A 19,824-nucleotide genomic window follows, 5' to 3' on the forward strand; every position below is an offset into this window, starting at 1 on the left:
ATTTCTGAAGAAATTTAGCCGGGGCCTGCCAAGGCGCGCCCGTCTGGTTTGTGCCCGGCGTCGTCACGCTACAAATTGGCATCGACGCTAAAGGATGCTGCAATGTAATCAAGTTCAGATTTCTTTAGCCGAAATCTCTTTGCTTCCTTGTCTTTCGTTAGGCGATGAAATACGTTCATGTTTGGTTCGGTTCAGTTCTACTCTAGTGGGCAGACTGTACCGCAGCTGCTGCGCTACAGATATTTCTCCGCTGATTTTCAGTAAAACTCTACAACGGAGAACCTGGAGGTTCTGGTTCGGATGAACAAAATAAACCCAGATATTTTATGTTTTATTATTTGAAATTATTGATAGGCCAAGCATAACGAAAAAAAACTCAGATCATGAAGTTATTTTATGTAATTCAAACAAAAATTATAATTTACATCATACCAAGCTAATATTATGTAGTTCTGCTGTTTTTCACTGTCGGCACAAGACGGCAGCTGAGAGTATCTGTATCCGAAGCAACTGATTCAGTGAAGTAGCTTAATATGCTAGTTCCGGTTATTTGTGGCAATTTCTGCAAGTCACAATAGCTCTAGGTTGAGGTAAAACAAAATTGCCTTATTTCAGCTGATCAGATTGATGTTAACAGAGATTTTGTAGCCTAACAGGTTTCACGAAAGCCAGTTAGCAAAGTGCTAACATGTGAACAAATTGTGGTTCCATCAAGCTAGCAGCTACGCTATCAGAGCCACAACAAAATATCCCACAGCAGTCAAACTTTTAAAATCGATCACATTTCTTAAAGAACACATTACATTTAACAACTGTAAGCAGTTCTAATAATATAGTAATGAAATTAAATAGTATATTTTATGGACAGAACACAAACACTTCTTACCTTAACCAAGCAGTCGGAAGCAGAAAGCTCTTCTTCTTCTTTTTGTTTTTAATGGCGGTTGGCAAGCAACTTAATGGTGTGCATTACCGCCACCTACTGGTATGGAGTGTGGATCAGGGCGCAACTTAAAAAAAAAACACTAAATCCTTTCTATCAGTTTAGTTTTCTTAAGAAATTTTATGAAATAACATAAATATTCATGGGGCGTGCTGTGGTGGCGCAGGGGGTTAGCACGCCCCACGTTTCAGTTAACCGCTCCCCAATCTAAAGTCTTACATATAATCCTGTTACCTTCAAACATGTAATAACCGCTTTATTTATTTTGTGTTTAATTAATATCTTATTAAGTTTAAATGTCTCTATATCATATTTCCTAATTTATTGTACTTGCTTTATATTTTCCACAATTAATTATTACATGTTCTACTGTTTCCATATCCATACCACACTCACATCTACCTGTTGGATGTTTACCAATCAAATTTAAAGTTTTGTTTAATCCAGTATATCCAAGGCACAATCTTTTTTTTTTTCATACTTGCTCTTTTCGCTTTTCAGACTTACAATACTTCATTTGAGCCAGCTGGGGGAGACAATTCTCTGTTTTAGCCAGTAGGGTATTAGGGTTTTCAATGGATTTTCCCCATTGACTTATAATGGGGTTTTTTTCGTAGTTTTTTGCGAATTATGTCGCCATGTTCATCCCGAATCCCACCAAAAGTAATAGCTGGAATGGCGTGAATTTTCTGCAGGTTTTGATACCTCTTTTGTAGGTGTGCACGCAGCGGTATGAGCCGCATTAACGGTTACGGATGAAAAATAAAGAATTATAATAATAAAGAAACTTTTCTTGGGAGAATAGCAATAGGTTCCTGCCATTGCTTTGCATGGCAGGCCCCAATAATAACAGTAGTGCTTGCTGTTGCTTTTATTATGACAAAAGGTCAGCTTTCCATTACGCGGCTGTGGCATGTTTTAGATTCCCTCATTCTGTTAAACTAATTCTCATTACATTATGTGTTTTTAATCAATGTCCGCCTTGTCAAAGTTCTAATATTTAGTTCATAAAAGTTAATAAAAGAATCTTAAAATCTATTCGATAAAAGACGGGCAGCCAGTGTAAAGAGGCCAGTATGGGCCTTATATGGTCACGCTTTCTGATTCCTGTAAGAAGCCGTGCTGCTGCGTTCTGGATCATTTGAAGTCGCTGCATCTGTGATTTATCCAGGCCTCTATGTAATGAATTGCAATAATTCAAATGAGATGTAATGAAGGCACTGATAAGTCCTTCAAAGTCCTTAAAACAAAAATAAGATTTAACTTTTGCTAAAATCCGCAGGTGATAAAAACTTGATTTAACAACAGAGCTAACTTGTTTATCTAGCTTTAAACTGCTATCAAAAGTAAAACCAAGATTCCTAGTGTAACAACTTTAGAAAATTTGCTTTTATTTTTTATTATTATAATGTTTGAAATTTCACCAAATCCTGATTAACACTGAAGAATCCTATTTCTTTCTTATAATTTAAGAATTTTATTATTTTACTTATTTGATAAGCACTAATACGTGGACTGTCACTAAGAGAGCGTCTTATGACATCAGCACTGTACTACCTTCAGTTGGTGCTAGGCTGCCTGAGAAGAGGTAGGAAATTTTCTTTGCTTTTGGTTACGCTCACGTTTTATGAAATATATAAAATAATTGTAAGTACATGCAGCTGTGAATGTTAATTTGTTTTAATACACACAGAGGTGTATTCTTTTTGACAAGTTAAGAACATTTTTCTTAAATGTTAGAGCAGATATTGTTATTAGCTTCTCCATGTGCTTGTCTGCTAGGGAAATTCCGACTCCTGTAAATGGAAGAGCTGCATGTTAAAGGTCATTTTTATTTCTATTTGTGCAGGCCTCTGCCAGCAACCTGCATTAAAGAACAACCAGCAATTCCTGTGGTCTGACTCCCTTCTTCATCTGAACACAATGCAGAACACATCAAGGTTAACCGACTGTATAAGACTAAGTGATCAGTAAAGAACACTAATAGTATACACCGGTTACACTAGCAGAGGTCTGACAAAACCGAGCTAAAGAACCAAGAGTCAGATCTGGATTTGTAGTGTGAAGACTTTGACCAAATAATATAACTTGAATTTGACTTTGATTGAGGTGAAGAAAGGTTTGTTCCATCCAAGATTTGACTTCAGCTAAACAATCTTATCAATAGCTGAAGAGATTCATTTTTACCATTTTGTAGTTTAAGGGGCATATAAATCTGGGCGTCAGCGGCAAAGCAATGAAAAGAAATTTTAAACTTATGGAAAATCTGACCAAGAGGCAATAAATATACGATAAACAAAATGGGACCTAAAATTGAGCCTTGGGGGACGCCATTCTTTAAAGGTTTGGCCCCAGAACAGCATGGGTCAAGATGAACTGAGAAAGTTCTGTTTTCTAAATAACATTTAAACCATTCAAATACCGGGCGTCTCAGGCCAACACAATGTTTTAATCTATATAAGAGAATCTGATGATCTACAGTGTCAAATGCAGAGCTCAGATCTAGAAGTAATAAAACTGCTACATTGCCTGAATCAACTGTTAAAAGAAGATCATTATACACTCGACGCAAAGCTGTTTCAGTGCTGTGAGCAGCTTTAAACACAGATTGAAATTTCTCAGTTATATTATTGTCTTTTAAAAACATTTCAACATTTTAATGCACGGGTAAGGTGGATTAAATATTAACCCACCTTACCTGTCTTTATCAAATGGAAGACTGCTGTGTTTTTGTTTTGGGTTTTTTTTTCTCTATTGGATAAGATGAAAATCATCTATGGTTTATGATCCATCAAAACAATAGAGCATCCAGCCATTAAAATTGCCATTGTAATTACATTATGGCTGAGGATCTAAAATGGCTTTAGAGCATGTCGGTAAGTTTTATTTAAAATAGTTTTTTCTCTTTATACATATTTGTTTGCAAAGACCCGCCTCCTGGCTCTGATTGGTTGGGTTTGACTGAAAGCAATGCATTTCTGCAGACAGCAATAGTAGCTCAGGGAGGAGGTGGAGGAACTCAGTCTTGTCACAGATTACTTGTCAAATATTACACTGTCGGGACAAGGTGACAGTTTTTAACAAATTTGCAAAAATATATATTTACATTTTGTAAACATTGCACACTGTTGCTTTAAGTCAGAGTACTATCAAAACTTAGAGCAGGTCATCAATTCAACTGTGCAGTAATTAAAGCTTATCCAATACATAATGATTCCACATTTTAAATACGTCAATAATACTGACAAGCTAGTCACTATCAGTCCTGAGTCTGTAAAGGAGACAAGGTTACTCTGCTACAAGCGTCAGATGAGTTTATTTACAATCAAACAACCTGCTTCCCCATATACAGTAAAGTTTTGCATGTATTTGTTTCTGTACTAAAAAGAAACCTGATAATTAACAGTAACTGCAACTCCAGGGAATGCGTGTCAACAGTTTTGAATTATTCAACCGAATTTGCAGTAGTTAAAAGAGGAAGAGCAAGTGATTCTGCTGCGTCTTGCAAAGCCGTCTCAGAGTTTTTGTTTAGTCGCGAGTTTTGTGGTTCTTGCGTTTGATCTAAATACAGCCTGTCTGACAATATGACATGGGCTAAAAGATCTCAAAAACATACCGTGTGCGGATCTAGTGAAACTCAGGAATTGGTATGAAACAAAGTCAATTCTTTTCAACGATAAGAGCCTGAACAAAAAGGAAAGGAAAACAAGAACAGAAAACATTAACTCACATTTGCCAAAAAAGCATGAATTCTGTTCTCCTGCTGAACATGCTGAAGGAGAACATCATCAGTTTATGACTCTGAGCTCAAGCACACCAGAGTTATGACTCAAAACAAGCAACTAAATCAACCTCTGGATGGAAAGAAATTCAAGGTACCATAGTGGTCTAAGCAAAGTCTGGATATAAATCCAACCGAGAAGCTTTGACCCGACCTTAGAGCAACGTGGCCAAGTTAAAACTGCAAATCGGGGGAGGATGAAATTCCTTAACAAGAATACAGAAGTTTTATTGCGGCTTAACGCAAATGCTTGACTGCATCTATCGAAACCAAGGCTGGCATGAGCAGTTATTGGGTTTAGAGCCAATTACACAATTAAACTGGGGTAAAATTGGGTTGTGGGTCTTTAAATTAAATAAAAGCTGCAGTCTGAGAGACCAATACAGTCTCTCTTAGCTTAAAATGACTTACTACTACTATGAATACTTGGTCTGTGTGGTTTTCAGTTAACACACAGACCATATGCATATTGCAAGTCCAGCAAAAAAATTTGCAAGATCCTGAATTTTAAAGAATTTTTTTTTTTTTTGCTTTTGTTTCTTCTTTCACAATTTTTGTAAAGCTGTGATGATGGGAAAGTGGTACTTCCAATGAATGAGGAAGAAATTTTCACACAAAGATCGCTTCAGCATCTCTGCTCGTCATCAAGGACCAAGTGTGGCCTTCGGCAGAGACTTATAGATCGAGACCTTGCTATATAAAACAAAACAGAGATGGTTTTCCACAGAGAGCACTATGGACGTTCTGTGGCGTACGAGAAATTCAGCGATACGCTTTATGCCAGCAACGATGGACCGGAGAGCTGCTCAGATAATCACAGCAAAGCCACTTCGGGTAAGAGAAAAAAAAAAAGTTTCTTCAATAATAATTTGCCAGGTCGGTTTAAAACATGACTTATTTACGGCAGTGCTTACTCTGCTCTTATTTTAAATTGAACAATAATGGCAAGTAATGTGAAACTAAGGAAGCATGTCTTTAAGACATATATTGTGTCGGTTTTAGATAGAAAAAATATTAAAATCATAAAAGTTAAAAAAAAAAGTCTGTCAATTTTCATTTGTTGGGCACAAAACTTGTGTCACAAAAACCCTAATTGTAAAAAATCTTAAGTCAAATCTTTTGAGTGGTAATTACCAAGAGCCTTGAATTCATCTATTAATACTTTGCGTTTTTATCCTAAATGAATACCTGCTTTGCTTTTTGTTCTTTTTTTTTTTTTTTACATTTTTAGCTGAGACTTGTTTGTGAAATCCTTCACAGTGGATGAATTTGCTATGTTTACCTCTGATGTCCTCTTGGCGTTTTAAATCGTCCACCCGTGTTTTCACAGAACTTCAGCGGTACAAGTTGGCCGCAGCCACCCTTGGACTTTTGTGTCTGCTGCAGCTAAGTCTTATCATTTCTCTTGCTCTTTGTAAGTAAACCTTGACGATTCACTTTCTGATTTGGAAATTCTGTTTCTGCATGTCGTGTGCTGGTAAATTGCAGCACACGACGTGCGGAAAGTGTTTGTTTTTTTGTTTTCTTTTGGGATGCCTCATGCAAAACACAATTGACGTCAGCACAAAACATTTGTTTGTATTTCATTCATTAAAGAACACCTATTCAATTCTGAAGAACACCGAGGATGTATTTCAGCCTGAGGGAGAAAATAAAACGGTCATCCCATGAAGCCTTATGTCTCACTCAGTTCTGTTACAGGGAAGTGGCTCCTGTGACATTTACATTTGCGAAACAGACTATGACAACCACAAGAGTTACTCAATAGTATTAACGTGTAAAAGGTTATTCACTTTTTGAGTGTTGAAAACTCCTGAAGTTTTCTGTGAAGATGACTTTTCAGACATTACACGATATCAAATGCATGCATTCTGGTGGTGAGAAAAACATAAAACTACTCTTCTTTGCCTAGCAGCAGCTTCCAGCAATAAGAGTCTGATTGAGGGGGAGAAAAATGAACTGAAGACACTCAACTCTGGTGAGCATAATGAACGCATGATGCCGACAGCCTGAATGCAGGGATCCAGGCAATATGAAGTAGAGACGCACCACGTTGGATTTTTGGTCAATATCCGATAAAACTCATTTGGCCGATAACCAATACCAATACCAATACGTTTTTTTCCTTCTGTGCAATTAAAATACTGCAATATTTTTGTCAATTTAGCTTGATACCAAATGCAAATGCTAAAAAGGAGGCTGAAATGATGAAAATGATTTAACACTTTCAACTTGCATTATGTTTAATGTCAAAATTATTCATAACATTTATTAATTTGCTCTCTTTAAGTGCGAAGCTCATCAGTCGTGACTTAATGCTTCTTAACAGTTTCTTATTGTGCTGCAGGTATCATTGTCACTGGTTTGTCATATAAAAACGCCTTTTATATTTGTGAATTATTTAGACTAAGTGGCCGATGTCCGATATTAACTTTTACAGCTAATATCGCCCGATACCCATACCATGCCAATAATATTGTGCATCCCTAATATGAAGTTTTCTCTAAGTTGTCTGTTTGCTGCTTTTAAAGTGAATTTATGTTTTAGGGAGGAGTACAGTAAATCTTTGTCCAAAGGTTACTTTTAGTTTGTTTGAGTTTGCCAGTTTTATAGAAAATGTCGGCAAACAATTTTTTAAAATAGGAAACAATGTCTGATTGGTATGGAGAAACAAAAAACAGAGTAATCTGTGTAATTGGAGCTGTTGTTCTTTTTGTCTTAGGCCTCAATGCCAGGAATAAAAACCTGACAACAGAAAGAGAGCAGCTAAGGAGGAATCTAAGTGACTTTGGTAAGCATGATTATGAAACTACACCAACCACAAACCATAACGACCCAACAACATTAAACATTAATAATAAATTACACTATTACAGCAGATTTAATCATACATATAAAGAGAAAACAGGGCCATATTAAGTTATATAGCTAAAGCTGTCCTAGCAAAAGGGTCAACTACAGAATTCCAACTGACGTAAAAATACAAAAATGTCTCATATCTAGAGCGAACACGAACGCTGAAGAAATTAACTCACTTAATTACCTCATTCTGGCTGCATAAAAATAACAAATCTTGATGTAGAAAACATAAAATATAAAAAGAAAATGTTGACGTTTTCTAATAGTCTCAGAGTGAGGCTTGTGAAAGTCCCAGATGTGAAGCTGTAGACTTTCTGAAAAGTGAAAAAGTAAAGATCTCATGCGATTAATAATGTTCTACATAAAATATTAGATGTTATTCACAAACGTTAGAGAAAAACAAAACAATTTACCACACATGTGTCATTGTTTTTATAGTTTCACAACATAATTATCTGACTAAGGAGAGAGATGAGCTAAAGAAGACCAACCTTGGTAAGTATGACTATTGGGCAAGACTGTGTGATAGCGAACAATTATATTATATTTAATATAATTGTTAAAATGTAAACGTCGTGTTGGTCATCCCAGAAGCTCAGTGCACGTGCTCAGCGTCACATCCAAATGTTGTCTTTGCAAGATAGGTTCAGGAGTTCTGTCAGCATTGCTGCAGAGATTGAAGAGGTCAGGGGTCAGCCTGTCAGTGCTCAGATCATGCCACACACTACATCTGATTGGTCTGCATGGCTGTCACCCTAGAAGGAAGCCTCTTCTGAAGTCTGTACACAAGAAAGCCCTCAAACAGTTTGCTGAAGACATGTCAACAAAGGACATGGATTACTGGAACCAGGTCCTGTGGTCTGAGGAGACCAAGATTAATTTGTTTGGTTCAGATGGTCTCCAGCATGTGTGGCTGCAATCAGGTGAAGAGTACAAAGAGAAGTGTGTGATGCCTACAGTCAAGCATGGTGGTGGGAATACCATGATCTGGGGTTGCATGAGTGTAGCAGGTGTTGGGGAGTTACATTTCCTGAACTCCAATCTGTACTGTGAAATACTGAAGCAGAGCCTGATCCCCTCCTTCTGGAAACTGGATCACAGGGCACGATAATGACCCCAAGCACACCTCTAAGACGACCACAGCTTTATTGAAAAGGCTGCAGGTAAAGGTGATGGACTGACCAAGCATGTCCAGACCTAAACCCAACAGAACATCTTTGGAACGTTCCTCCACCATCCAAGCGGAAGGTAGAGGAGCGGCAAGTCTTGAACAGTCGCCAGCTGCGTGATGTCATCATGGAGGAGTGGAGAAGCATTCCAGTGGCAACCTGTGAAGCTGTGGTAAACTCCAAGCCCAGCACAGTTAAGGCAGATTTGGTAAATAATGCTGGCCATACAACATATTGACACTTCAGGAACTTTCACTAAGGGGTGTACTCACTTTTGTTGCCAGTAGTTTAGACATTAACGGTTGCATATAGAGTTATTTTGAGAGAAGAATAAATTTACACTGTTATATGAGCTGCAAAGAGACTGCTTTTCATTGTGTCAAAGTCCCATGAGAAGATGTACTTAAATATCTGCAGAAATGTGAGGGGTGTACTCACTTTTGTGGTACACTGTATATGCTAGTATGACTGTTTTTTGTCGGGTAAAAATAAAAGTGAGACTGAAGACTCAAGGAGACTGAAATCAAAAGGAAAGGAAGTTCAGAAACACACAAGCTCAACAGTGTGCACATCCATACAAGTTTTTAATTAATACCTCAGTTGAAGTTGTGTTACTTGAAATGTACAGTTTATGTCAAATTACATGTAGCAGTCAGACTGACATTATTCTACAAATTTTCTTTTTTTAAGAAGCGTCTTATCAGGGTTGCATTCACTTTTAAGAGTGCAAAAAAGAGTGAAATTGTTGTGAAATTGTCATTTAGGTTTCTTGTCCAATCTAAAAAATCTGACTGCAGAGAGGGAAATGCTGCTCAGAACTATCAAAGGTAAGCTCGTCAGTGCTGCTTACATACATATTAAACTTACACAAAGAGGAAACATTTAAGATGACTTTGATATCCATTGTCACTATTATTATTACTATTACGAGGAGTTTTTATTTTCCAGGCACTGAGGCTGATAACAAATATGTGACTGAACAGAGGGATGAGCTGAGGAAAGAACTTAAAAACCTCAGTAAGTAATTAAAACACAGAAAACGTCCTGGGGCCTCTCTGTTAGCGCATACATTGCAGGTTACAATTTTAACACAAAATAAACACTGTACAGCTCAAGAAATAATATTTGTATCTGAATGTGTAGGATTCTTAAACATTTCTGCTATGAGCTGTAGATGTGCTGCAATCACTGGCAGTAGTGTGACTAACCTTTCCTCTCACGACAACAGCCTTGGAGTTCAGTTTCCTGACTGAGGAGAGAGACGAGTTGAAGGAGATTAATCTTGGTAAGTGTGCTGATGACTGTGTATTGATTAATACTCCCTACACATGTGATCAAGGCTGCATTACAGCCTCTAGTCCCTTCATGGCAGTTTGATTGTGGCTGGATTGGGTAAATTCATTAGACCTTGTTTCATTTGGAAAACAGTCAGTAATACTTTTCAAAAATTAAACACGTTGGATGCTGCTTTTTAACTTTGCAGCTGAAGCTTTGCCGTTTAGCAGAAAGTGATCAACAAAGCAATTCCCAAAATAATCCATTTTCATCCATGCTTACTGTGTTTACTTATTAGTTTTCTTAAAACTAGTTGGGTTCAAAACAATTAACCTAAAACGACGGTTTATCGTTAAATGTTTCTATAAGTTTCATGATAAAATTTGGCTAAAGTCGGTAAACCTGTTAAACTTCAATGCAGGTATCGAGGCAAATCTGAAAAACCTGACCGACGTGGGAGAAACGCTGATCAGAACCATCAATGGTGAGTAGTTCTTCTTTTTTTTTTTAATCACAAATTCTCAAAACTAAAAATAAAAACGTTCTGCTTTAAGCCGAATGTAACAACTAGGAGTCACACTGGCAATCCTGTGTCCGGTTTATCCATACCAAATGTTCAAAAATAATTACAACGGTTCCATTTTCAGTCACCGACGCCATCAATAAAAATTTGACTGAAGAGAGAGACGAGCTGAGGAAAGATCTCAACAACCTTGGTAGGTAATTATAAGAAAACAAAATGAGAAGCGATCAAACAAGTGGTAATATGGTTCCTTAATGCCTTCAGCCGTGCATATTTCAGCATAAGAAACTCAACTGATCTGACATCTTTCTGCACGTTTCGTGTGTGTTTGTGTGTCACACAATGGCAATAATGTGTTGCAATTGTTTCTATCAAATAACAGCTTCACATCTTAGTTCCCTGACTAATGAGAGAAACGAGTTGAAGAAGTTAAACTCTGGTAAGTTCGTTGACACGTTGTTGACCGTAATTGAGTCATTTATCTTATCACAAAATATTTATTCAGCAAAGATACAATAACATGTAAAAAGTCTGACAGGAACAGCAAAAATATGAATTATCAGTCCATCTGATAATGTTTTCATATGCAGCGGTAAGAGGAACAATTAATGTTTCACTGTCTGAGCTAAAACATTAATTCATTAATCCTATATTTATGACAAACTATATGATTTCAGGTGGGAATCTGTTTTCTTTTAGCTTTTCTGCATTTATTTATGTATTTCAAATTCAGAGCTCAAGATGAAAAAAATAAATTCACAAGAAATGATTTCATGTTTTTATGTTTATTAAACTATGTTAATGAAGTACTTAGCTTAAAGGCAGTATGGCAGAGGGAATAGTTTTTAATATTGTGGATATGTCTTGCAGACATTGAGGCCAGTCTGAAAAATCTGAGTGAAGAGAGTGAAAAACTGATCCAAACCATCCAAAGTAAGTATGAAATTCACTCCACTCACTGCGATTCAGAGAGGAAAATACAAGTTTTTATCACCAGTCAGAGAACAACTTACTGCAATAAAGCATTAGTTTGTGCGATGAATAATTTCCTCCACGTGTCAAACTCCAGTTATCTGTATCCTCTTTCAGACATTGAGTCCGATCACAAAAACGTGACCGGAGAGAGAGACGACCTGGTGAGGGAGCTGAATGTGTTTAGTAAGTATTGGAGGATTTTTCAATTTTGAGTCAAGAAATAAAACAATGAACTGTAAAGTCACAAAACAAACTGATCTAACGTCATTTCAGAAATGTGTTTTCTTTTCTTTTCTTTTTTTTTGTGGATTATCTTTCCCCTTAAAATCACAGCTTCACAGCTTGCCTCCATGACTAAGGAGAGAGATGATCTCAAGAAGATTAACTCTGGTAAGTGTAATCATTAAAATATATATATATTTTTGTGTGTGATTATATTATTTCTTTCCCTCTCTATCAAAAAATACATGCATGCTGCTCATTCTTTTGTTCCTGAGGGAATTTCTTCTTGTAGCAAAATGTCTGTATAACTTAAATGATGTTGTTCTAGTGACACCTGCCTGCTTTTGTGAGTAATAACTGTGTTTCAGATATTGAAGCCAATAGCAACACGTTGAGAGAAGACAAGGATGAACTCAACAGGAAGCTGAATGATTTGGGTTGGTATAAAAATAAAGTTCTAACTATCAGAAGTCCTTACGATGGTCAGAAAGTAAAGTAACGTAAAGCGTGTCGTTCTTTTACGTCCATCGCTGGTACACTGCAAAAACACAAAACCGTTTCAAGTATTTTTGTCTCGTTTCTGTCAGGATCTGTGTTTTTCTGTGTTTATTTAGAGTTTTCTGTGTCCTTAGTCTCTTCGTTGTCCTGTCCTCCCCTTGATTGTTCCCAGGTGTGTCTCGTTCTGTGATTACCCTCCCGTGTATTTAACTCCACCTGTGTTCCTTGTTCCTCGTCGGGTCCTCGTCAATGTTCGTCAATGTTAGCTTCAGTGTCGTCAGTGTGTCCTTGTTCCTGCTGTTCGTAGTTTTGCCTGGTTTTCTTTATTAAAAAATCATCATTTTCTTCTTACCTGGGTCCGCTGCGTCTGCCTCACCACCTCTACACCCCGCTTCATGACAGTAGGACCCGACCAGACTGAACGGTGAGGCTCGCTTCATGATGGACCCAGCAGCATTAAGGAGGTTCCCTCCAAAAGGGCAGAGCGGATCGAGGCGGAGATCCGGCAGGGAGGAGAGGACACTGGCTGAAGCTCTCTCTGACCTGCAGCGGGAGCTTTTCCGGGGAACGAGGCTGGTGTTGGCACCCCCCGGATTCGGCCCCCGTCGATACCTCCATCCGGAAGGTCAGCGACGTGAGCCGCCGGTGGAGCCGGCCCCTCGTCGCTTTCCGGAGCCGCCACCTCCACGGTCAGCCCGGAGACAGCGACGTGAGCCGCCGGCAGACCCGGCCCCTCGTCGCCTTCCGGAGTTGTCACCTCAGCTGTCTGCCCGGAGACAGCGACGTGAGCCGCCGGTGAACCCGGCCCCTCGTCGCCTTCCGGATCCGTCACCTCCGCTGTCAGCCCGGAGACGGCGACGTGAGCCGCCGGCAGACCCGGCCCCTCGTCGCTTTCCGGAGCCGCCACCTCCACGGTCAGCCCGGAGACAGCGACGTGAGCCGCCGGTGGACCCGGCCCCTCGTCGCCTTCCGGAGCTGTCACCCCCGCGGCCGGTTCCAAGGCTTCGCTGCGGCTCGCCCCCGCGGCCGGTTCCAAGGCTTCGCTGCGGCTCGCCCCCGCGGCCGGTTCCAAGGCTTCGCTGCGGCTCCCCCCCGCGGCCGGTTCCAAGGCTTCGCTGCGGCTCCCCCCCGCGGCCGGTTCCAAGGCTTCGCTGCGGCTCCCCCCCGCGGCCGGTTCCAAGGCTTCGCTGCGGCTCGCCTCCGCGGCCGGTTCCAAGGCTTCGCTGCGGCTCGCCTCCGCGGCCGGTTCCAAGGCTTCGCTGCGGCTCGCCTCCGCGGCCGGTTCCAAGGCTTCGCTGCGGCTCGCCTCCGCGGCCGGTTCCAAGGCTTCGCTGCGGCTCGCCTCCGCGGCCGGTTCCAAGGCTTCGCTGCGGCTCGCCTCCGCGGCCGGTTCCAAGGCTTCGCTGCGGCTCGCCTCCGCGGCCGGTTCCAAGGCTTCGCTGCGGCTCGCCTCCGCGGCCGGTTCCAAGGCTTCGCTCTGGCGCACCCGAGGCCGAGTCAGCCGGCGTTCCAGCCGGCGCACCCGAGGCCGAGTCAGCCGGCGTTCCAGCCGGCGCACCCGAGGCCGAGTCAGCCGGCGTTCCAGCCGGCGCACCCGAGGCCGAGTCAGCCGGCGTTCCAGCCGGCGCACCCGAGGCCGAATCAGCCGGCGTTCCAGCCGGCGCACCCGAGGCCGAATCAGCCGGCGTTCCAGCCGGCGCACCCGAGGCCGAATCAGCCGGCGTTCCAGCCGGCGCACCCGAGGCCGAATCAGCCGGCGTTCCAGCCGGCGTTCCTTCCGAGACTCCCAGTGTTCCTTCCGAGACTCCCAGTGTTCCTTCCGAGACCCAGACCCCCAGCGCTCCGACTCAGACTCCCTGTGTTCCTCCAGAGACTCCCTGTGTTCCTACCGAGACCCAGACCCTCTACGTTCCCTCCGAGACCCCGACTCCCGAGACCCTCTGCGTTCCACCCGAGACCCTGACCTCCTGCGTTCCACCCGAGACCCTGACCTCCTGCGTTCCACCCGAGACCGAGACTCCCTGCGTTCCACCCGAGACCGAGACTCCCTGCGTTCCACCCGAGACCGAGACTCCCTGCGTTCCACCCGAGACCGAGACTCCCTGCGTTCCGACCGAGACCCCCTGTGCTCCACCAGAGACCCTGCCTCGGGGGGCTCGTCGTCGCCGGCTGTGGGCGGCCCCCGGGACTCATCGCCACCTCCAGCGCCGCGGACGGCCTCCGTGGTTCCCGCCTCCAGCGCCGCGGACGGCCGCCGGACCGCCTCCGTGGTTCCCGCCTCCAGCGCCGCGGACGGCCGCCGGACCGCCTCCGTGGTTCCCGCCTCCAGCGCCGCGGACGGCCGCCGGACCGCCTCCGTGGTTACCGCCTCCGTGGTTCCCGCCTCCAGCGCCGCGGACGGCCGCCGGACCGCCTCCGTGGTTCCCGCCTCCGTGGTTCCCGCCTCCAGCGCCGCGGACGGCCGCCGGACCGCCTCCGTGGTTCCCGCCTCCAGCGCCGCGGACGGCCGCCGGACCGCCTCCGTGGTTCCCGCCTCCAGCGCCGCGGACGGCCGCCGGACCGCCTCCGTGGTTCCCGCCTCCAGCGCCGCGGACGGCCGCCGGACCGCCTCCGTGGTTCCCGCCTCCTTTGCCTCCGCCCACCCTGTGGGTAGTTTTTTGTTGTTTTTGGACTCTTGGCCCTCCCTGTGTTTCCGCCCACGATGGTGGGTAGTTTTTTGTTTTTCTGGACTCTGGCCCCCCGTCCAGCGCCCCTCCGCCCACCCTTGTTGTGTTTTTGTTTTTTCTGGACTCTGGCCCCCCATCCGGCGCCCCTCCGCCCACCCTTGTTGTGGTTTTTTTTTTGGGCGTCTGGTAGCCGCCCTTGAGGGAGGGGTACTGTCAGGATCTGTGTTTTTCTGTGTTTATTTAGAGTTTTCTGTGTCCTTAGTCTCTTCGTTGTCCTGTCCTCCCCTTGATTGTTCCCAGGTGTGTCTCGTTCTGTGATTACCCTCCCGTGTATTTAACTCCACCTGTGTTCCTTGTTCCTCGTCGGGTCCTCGTCAATGTTCGTCAATGTTAGCTTCAGTGTCGTCAGTGTGTCCTTGTTCCTGCTGTTCGTAGTTTTGCCTGGTTTTCTTTATTAAAAAATCATCATTTTCTTCTTACCTGGGTCCGCTGCGTCTGCCTCACCACCTCTACACCCCGCTTCATGACAGTTTCTAATGTAAATATCTCAGTATAATTGAAGTAAGACTAACTTACAAGCAACGTTTCACAACGACGTAAGGGTTGGCTTTTAAGTTAATTTCTCCTTAATAATGATAAACAAACATACTAATTCCACTGGCAGATTTTTATATTTATGGCCTGGAAAAATGTCTTGAATCAACAATAAGAGATTCAGGTTCTGTCCTTAGGACATTTATCCAAAAGTATCATATCTTTCATTTTTTTTACCCTGTGCGAATAAAACACGATAAAGTCAATCTTGTTCACCCAGCTCTTGTTTTAAAATTGTGTTAAAGTTCAACTCGGCCTGAGAAACAAAAAGTTTAAAGACATCAAGAAAAAACCTGAAATGCACCAGATTGTCACTGTTTGTGGCATTTAAAGTCAGAGGTTTTATAACATGTAACTCTGAAATGTCCATCCAAACAATGGCAATAACTCACATTAACATGGGATAACCTTTTCTTGAAAATTACAGAATCCAAACAGAATGCCTTGACTGAAGAAAGAGACACTTTGAGGACAACAAAGTCGTGTAAGTATCAGAATCAATCTCCTCATTTCAGGTGTTTAATGTAATGTAATGTAATGTAACGAGTAACGCACATTGTGTTTCAGACATTGAGGCCATGTCCAGAACAATCAGTCAGGAAAGAGATGAGCTGAAGGCAAAGATCAACACTTTAAGTGGGTATAAAGATTTCATCACAGCGTGTACAATTTGCACAGGAATTAATAAACACAAATATAACGAGTTGCAATGTGCAAATAACACATTTTGAGCGGTGGTACTGTTAATTTTTTCCACACTTTATCATAGTCATCATGTAACTGCTGTTAATTAACTGTAATTACATGTTAATTACAGCTCATTCACATAGAATGTGCTATTCTATGTGAATGAGCCCCGGATGCCCATGCTTTAATATGAACATAGTCTTTAGATGTTTGGTCTGCTTCATATTCATATTTCTTCCTATCTTTGGCTTATTTAAACATCTTGGTTCTCTCCTTTGTACTTTGACCCCTTAATTTTCAGTCATTTAAGATTGTCTGTTTATCCTTCCAGATCAACCAGGATGGGTGCTTTTTGAAGGCAGTGCGTACTACGTTTCTTCTGGGAAAAAGACCTGGCAAGAGAGCAGAAATTACTGTCAGTCAAAAGGTGCAGACTTGATGATCATCAACAGCAGAAGCAAACAGGTGTGTTCAGGCACCTGCAGAGGGGCGAAGGGGGCTTGAGCCCCGGCCCCCTTTTATCCTTGATGCCCCTAGTGCATCAAGGAGTTGTTTTTTGGCTTTTTCAACAAAAAAAAATTCTATATTTTATTTTATTTATTTTTTTATCTGTATGTCAGAAGACCTGCTTTTGCCCCTCAGCAATAATATTTAGCTAAATGTAATAATTTAGCAAAAATAAACTAGTCTGGCTGCCCTCAGTCTAATAATGACTCTCAGAGCCTCCATGTTGTTCAGACTAACGGGTTCATAGTGAGGAGGAGGCGGATCTGTGTCCTCTAACTATCAAATTATGGGCAAGAATATATTTTTTCATACACTGGTTTGTGAATAAAAACGTAGAGACCCTCCAAAGGTCTCTGCACGGCCCTGGGTGTGTGTTTACTTCTCTTTATGACCTTCATCCTTACACCTGGCAGATTTAGGTTGAAAGTAATATTTCAGATTGATTAGCATGTTTCTTCTGACTTGAATTATTATTAATGTTCTGGAGTCACCACTGGAAACTGGAGGCGGAGCAAAAGATTACGCTGATGGAAAGCAAACTTTCCTACCTCGAAGCTTTGCTTTTATCACCACTGATTGCTCACTAAGAATTGAAATACAAGACTCTGCCAGGAGTGTGAATAATTTAGTTCTTCACTCTACCAAGCAAAGCCGCCTGCTTTTTTAATATTGTGAATAAAATTTGTTTCCAAGGTTTATGGAAACAAGTTTCAGAAGTACATGTGGATTGGACTGACTGATGGAGAAACAGACGGAACATGGAAATGGGTAGATGGGAGTCTAGTTACCACGAGGTAAATTTGTTTCATTACTACATAAACATCCATTTTTCACAGTTCTGCTAAGATCTATATTATTCTATATCTTATTGTAAGAAATCAAGTAAACAAAGAAATACATTTTCTGATGCACTGCGTTGTCTTTATTTCATATTTCAAAGGACAAAATGAATCATTTCTGGATAGCAAATGTTTTTTGTTTTTTTTTACTTTGGTTCATATTTAGGTGACTTCCTTGACCTTATTATGTGTCACAAAGTTGTTGTTTTTTTTGTGATTTTGTCCAGCCCACCCAGTTTCAGAAATTGTACTGAGTGAAGTTTTCTTCTTTTTTTTAGCTACTGGACAGTTGGCGAGCCAAATGGTAAAACACTGGAGAACTGTGGGAACATAAAGACTTACACTACGGAGAATAGCTGGAACGATGAACTCTGCTCCCATTCCCTCAACTGGATCTGTGAATTAAAGCTAATCTAGTAACTGTGATTCATATCACATAAACAAAAAAGACAAACATTAAAAAAAACACACTTATTAAAACTCCCTCATGTTGATAATATTTGCACATTTGTCTGCTTTGTTTGGATGTGATGCTCTGAAGGTGATACTGGAGATGCACCGATCCACATTTTGTGAGCGATTTCAAATCTTTGGTTTTTGATCAAAGTTTGACCTGCTGAGTCTGATTTTAAATTTCTCTTATAAAAACATTCAATGTTTGTTTCCACACTCCCTGCAGTGAGTTGTCTTTAATTGTTAATATTACGAGTAGAGGCAACTGCAGAGGTGTAAAAATCATTGTTTTCCAAGAATAAAAGTTCATTGTGATAATCAATTTATTCTAACAGATGATTTTTGTAAACCCCAAAACTGACATGGTTTGTATTGTTAATTTTTCTGTTTATTTTATTGTTTTCTTAATTACGGTTCCATGATAGGAACAATGGACATCAGCAGGTTTTAATTCTGAGTAAAGCATTATTCTGGTCATGTGACCTTTTATCAGCTGTTACATTAAGATTAAATAAGTTCAGCAACAAGTTTCTGCCTCAGCAGGTCGTCAGGAGTTCAGACACAAATAAACCACAGGATGTGAAGTAAAATAGTTCTACTGTACGTTTCATTTATTACTAAATGTCAGTGGATGTGAAATAATTTTTTTTAAAGCTGTGCTTCATTCTTTTGGGGTTAAACAGAGAGAATATTTTAGTTTTGATATTACAGGGTGTGTAGATAACGGAGGAGAAAAATGAAGAAGATCTTCCAGCTTGATCAGCATTGATGAGTTTAAGCAACGTTGATGAAAAGTGAACAATAAAAGGGACAATGCTGCCACAGACCAGAACCATTTGAGGTCAACACCTTGCTGTGGTTTTATCAGAGCCCGGCTCCTAAAACATGGAGTCGTTTTTAAGCGATGAAGAACATGAAATGTCTTCGCTACATGAGAGCAGCAGCTCTGTTTCAGCCAGGAATGGTGCGTTCAAGAGCAGCTCCAGTAAAGACAAAGCCACTCATACACATGGTGATTATAATTTTTCTCATTTTTCCAGGTCATTTATTTATATATATTTGGTGTATAACATATATTTTATACTAATCTGTTTAAAATCTTGCTGCAGTGGTTGTCTTTTCTTTTCTTGATGTTTAATTCTGATACGTAGCTTTATTCTAACACAGGCTAATGCTTCCTTCATAACAAGAGTGACCAAAATTGGACAAAAGTTCTCATAAAATCTTGTTTTTTTTTTACTAAAGCATGCAAATAAAATTGCGAAGCTTTTTTCACCAGTTCGACGACAAACTAGGCAGGCAATACTTTAATGTAAAAGATAAATTATACACGTTATTTTTTCTCTCTTTCTTCCTTTCAGGAAAGGCACGTGTAGATCAGCAGAGCTTAAAAAGGTTTTGCACACTTGGTTTATTGAAAGAAAGGTGTCTGATTAGTAAATTATTTTGGGCTCAATATAAAAAGAAAGATACAATAGAAACAAATTTCATCTGTCCGCCTCATTAAGAACAGGCTTTTGCTCACTCTTATTTTGAAAATGATATTTAGCCAAGCTCAAGCCATTGGTTAAAGCAAGTAGAGCGTCCATCCTCAACATTGAGAATAAATGTTCATCACTCTACCAGCCACTGGCATTTACCAGTGGAACCAAATGGTAAATGAAAGACTTTTTAATGACTTTCATTAGAAAGCCTTTTAACGAAGTCATAAAATATGTTCATTTCTCTATTTCTGTACTTTTGCGTGGAAACAATAAATACGACTTTTGTAGAAGACATAGAGGCAGTGTTTTCGAAAAAACAAATTTAATTTAATTCAGTCACAATACACAC

At 41.2% G+C, this 19,824-nt stretch overlaps 1 protein-coding gene across 4 annotated transcripts; it reads left to right on the top strand.

Moving 5' to 3' along the window:
* The first annotated feature begins 5,295 nt into the window (after nucleotides 1-5,295).
* Nucleotides 5,296-18,674, top strand: LOC106700299 (CD209 antigen-like). 4 transcript variants are annotated; one of them, XM_023333353.1, is made up of 20 exons: nucleotides 5,296-5,558; nucleotides 6,055-6,138; nucleotides 6,637-6,702; nucleotides 7,447-7,515; nucleotides 8,022-8,078; nucleotides 9,517-9,579; nucleotides 9,701-9,769; nucleotides 9,981-10,037; nucleotides 10,449-10,511; nucleotides 10,675-10,743; nucleotides 10,933-10,989; nucleotides 11,421-11,483; nucleotides 11,640-11,708; nucleotides 11,799-11,915; nucleotides 12,116-12,184; nucleotides 15,933-15,989; nucleotides 16,073-16,141; nucleotides 16,524-16,657; nucleotides 17,393-17,493; nucleotides 17,817-18,674. In XM_023333353.1, the coding sequence occupies exons 1-20, from the start codon at nucleotides 5,438-5,440 to the stop codon at nucleotides 17,953-17,955; spliced, it is 1,593 nt and encodes a 530-aa protein (XP_023189121.1). In that variant the 5' UTR covers nucleotides 5,296-5,437; the 3' UTR covers nucleotides 17,956-18,674. The 4 variants fall into 4 exon arrangements, with proteins under 4 accessions (XP_023189121.1, XP_023189123.1, XP_023189122.1 ...); XM_023333355.1 differs by having other exon boundaries at nucleotides 11,859-11,915; XM_023333354.1 differs by having other exon boundaries at nucleotides 6,640-6,702.
* The last annotated feature ends 1,150 nt before the right edge of the window (nucleotides 18,675-19,824 follow it).

This window comes from Xiphophorus maculatus, chromosome 5, assembly GCF_002775205.1.
Source record: "Xiphophorus maculatus strain JP 163 A chromosome 5, X_maculatus-5.0-male, whole genome shotgun sequence".
In the NCBI taxonomy this organism is placed as follows: domain Eukaryota; kingdom Metazoa; phylum Chordata; class Actinopteri; order Cyprinodontiformes; family Poeciliidae; genus Xiphophorus; species Xiphophorus maculatus.

What these genes read in the sequence shown, in the direction of transcription:
- LOC106700299 (XM_023333353.1), top strand. Translation starts at nt 5,438, where the DNA reads ATGGTTTTCCACAGAGAGCACTATGGACGTTCTGTGGCGTACGAGAAA. An exon ending in GTTGAAGGAGATTAATCTTG is followed by an intron (nt 10,038 to 10,448) that starts GTAAGTGTGCTG and finishes ACTTCAATGCAG; the next exon opens with GTATCGAGGCAAATCTGAAA. An exon ending in TTTGAGGACAACAAAGTCGT is followed by an intron (nt 15,990 to 16,072) that starts GTAAGTATCAGA and finishes ATTGTGTTTCAG; the next exon opens with ACATTGAGGCCATGTCCAGA.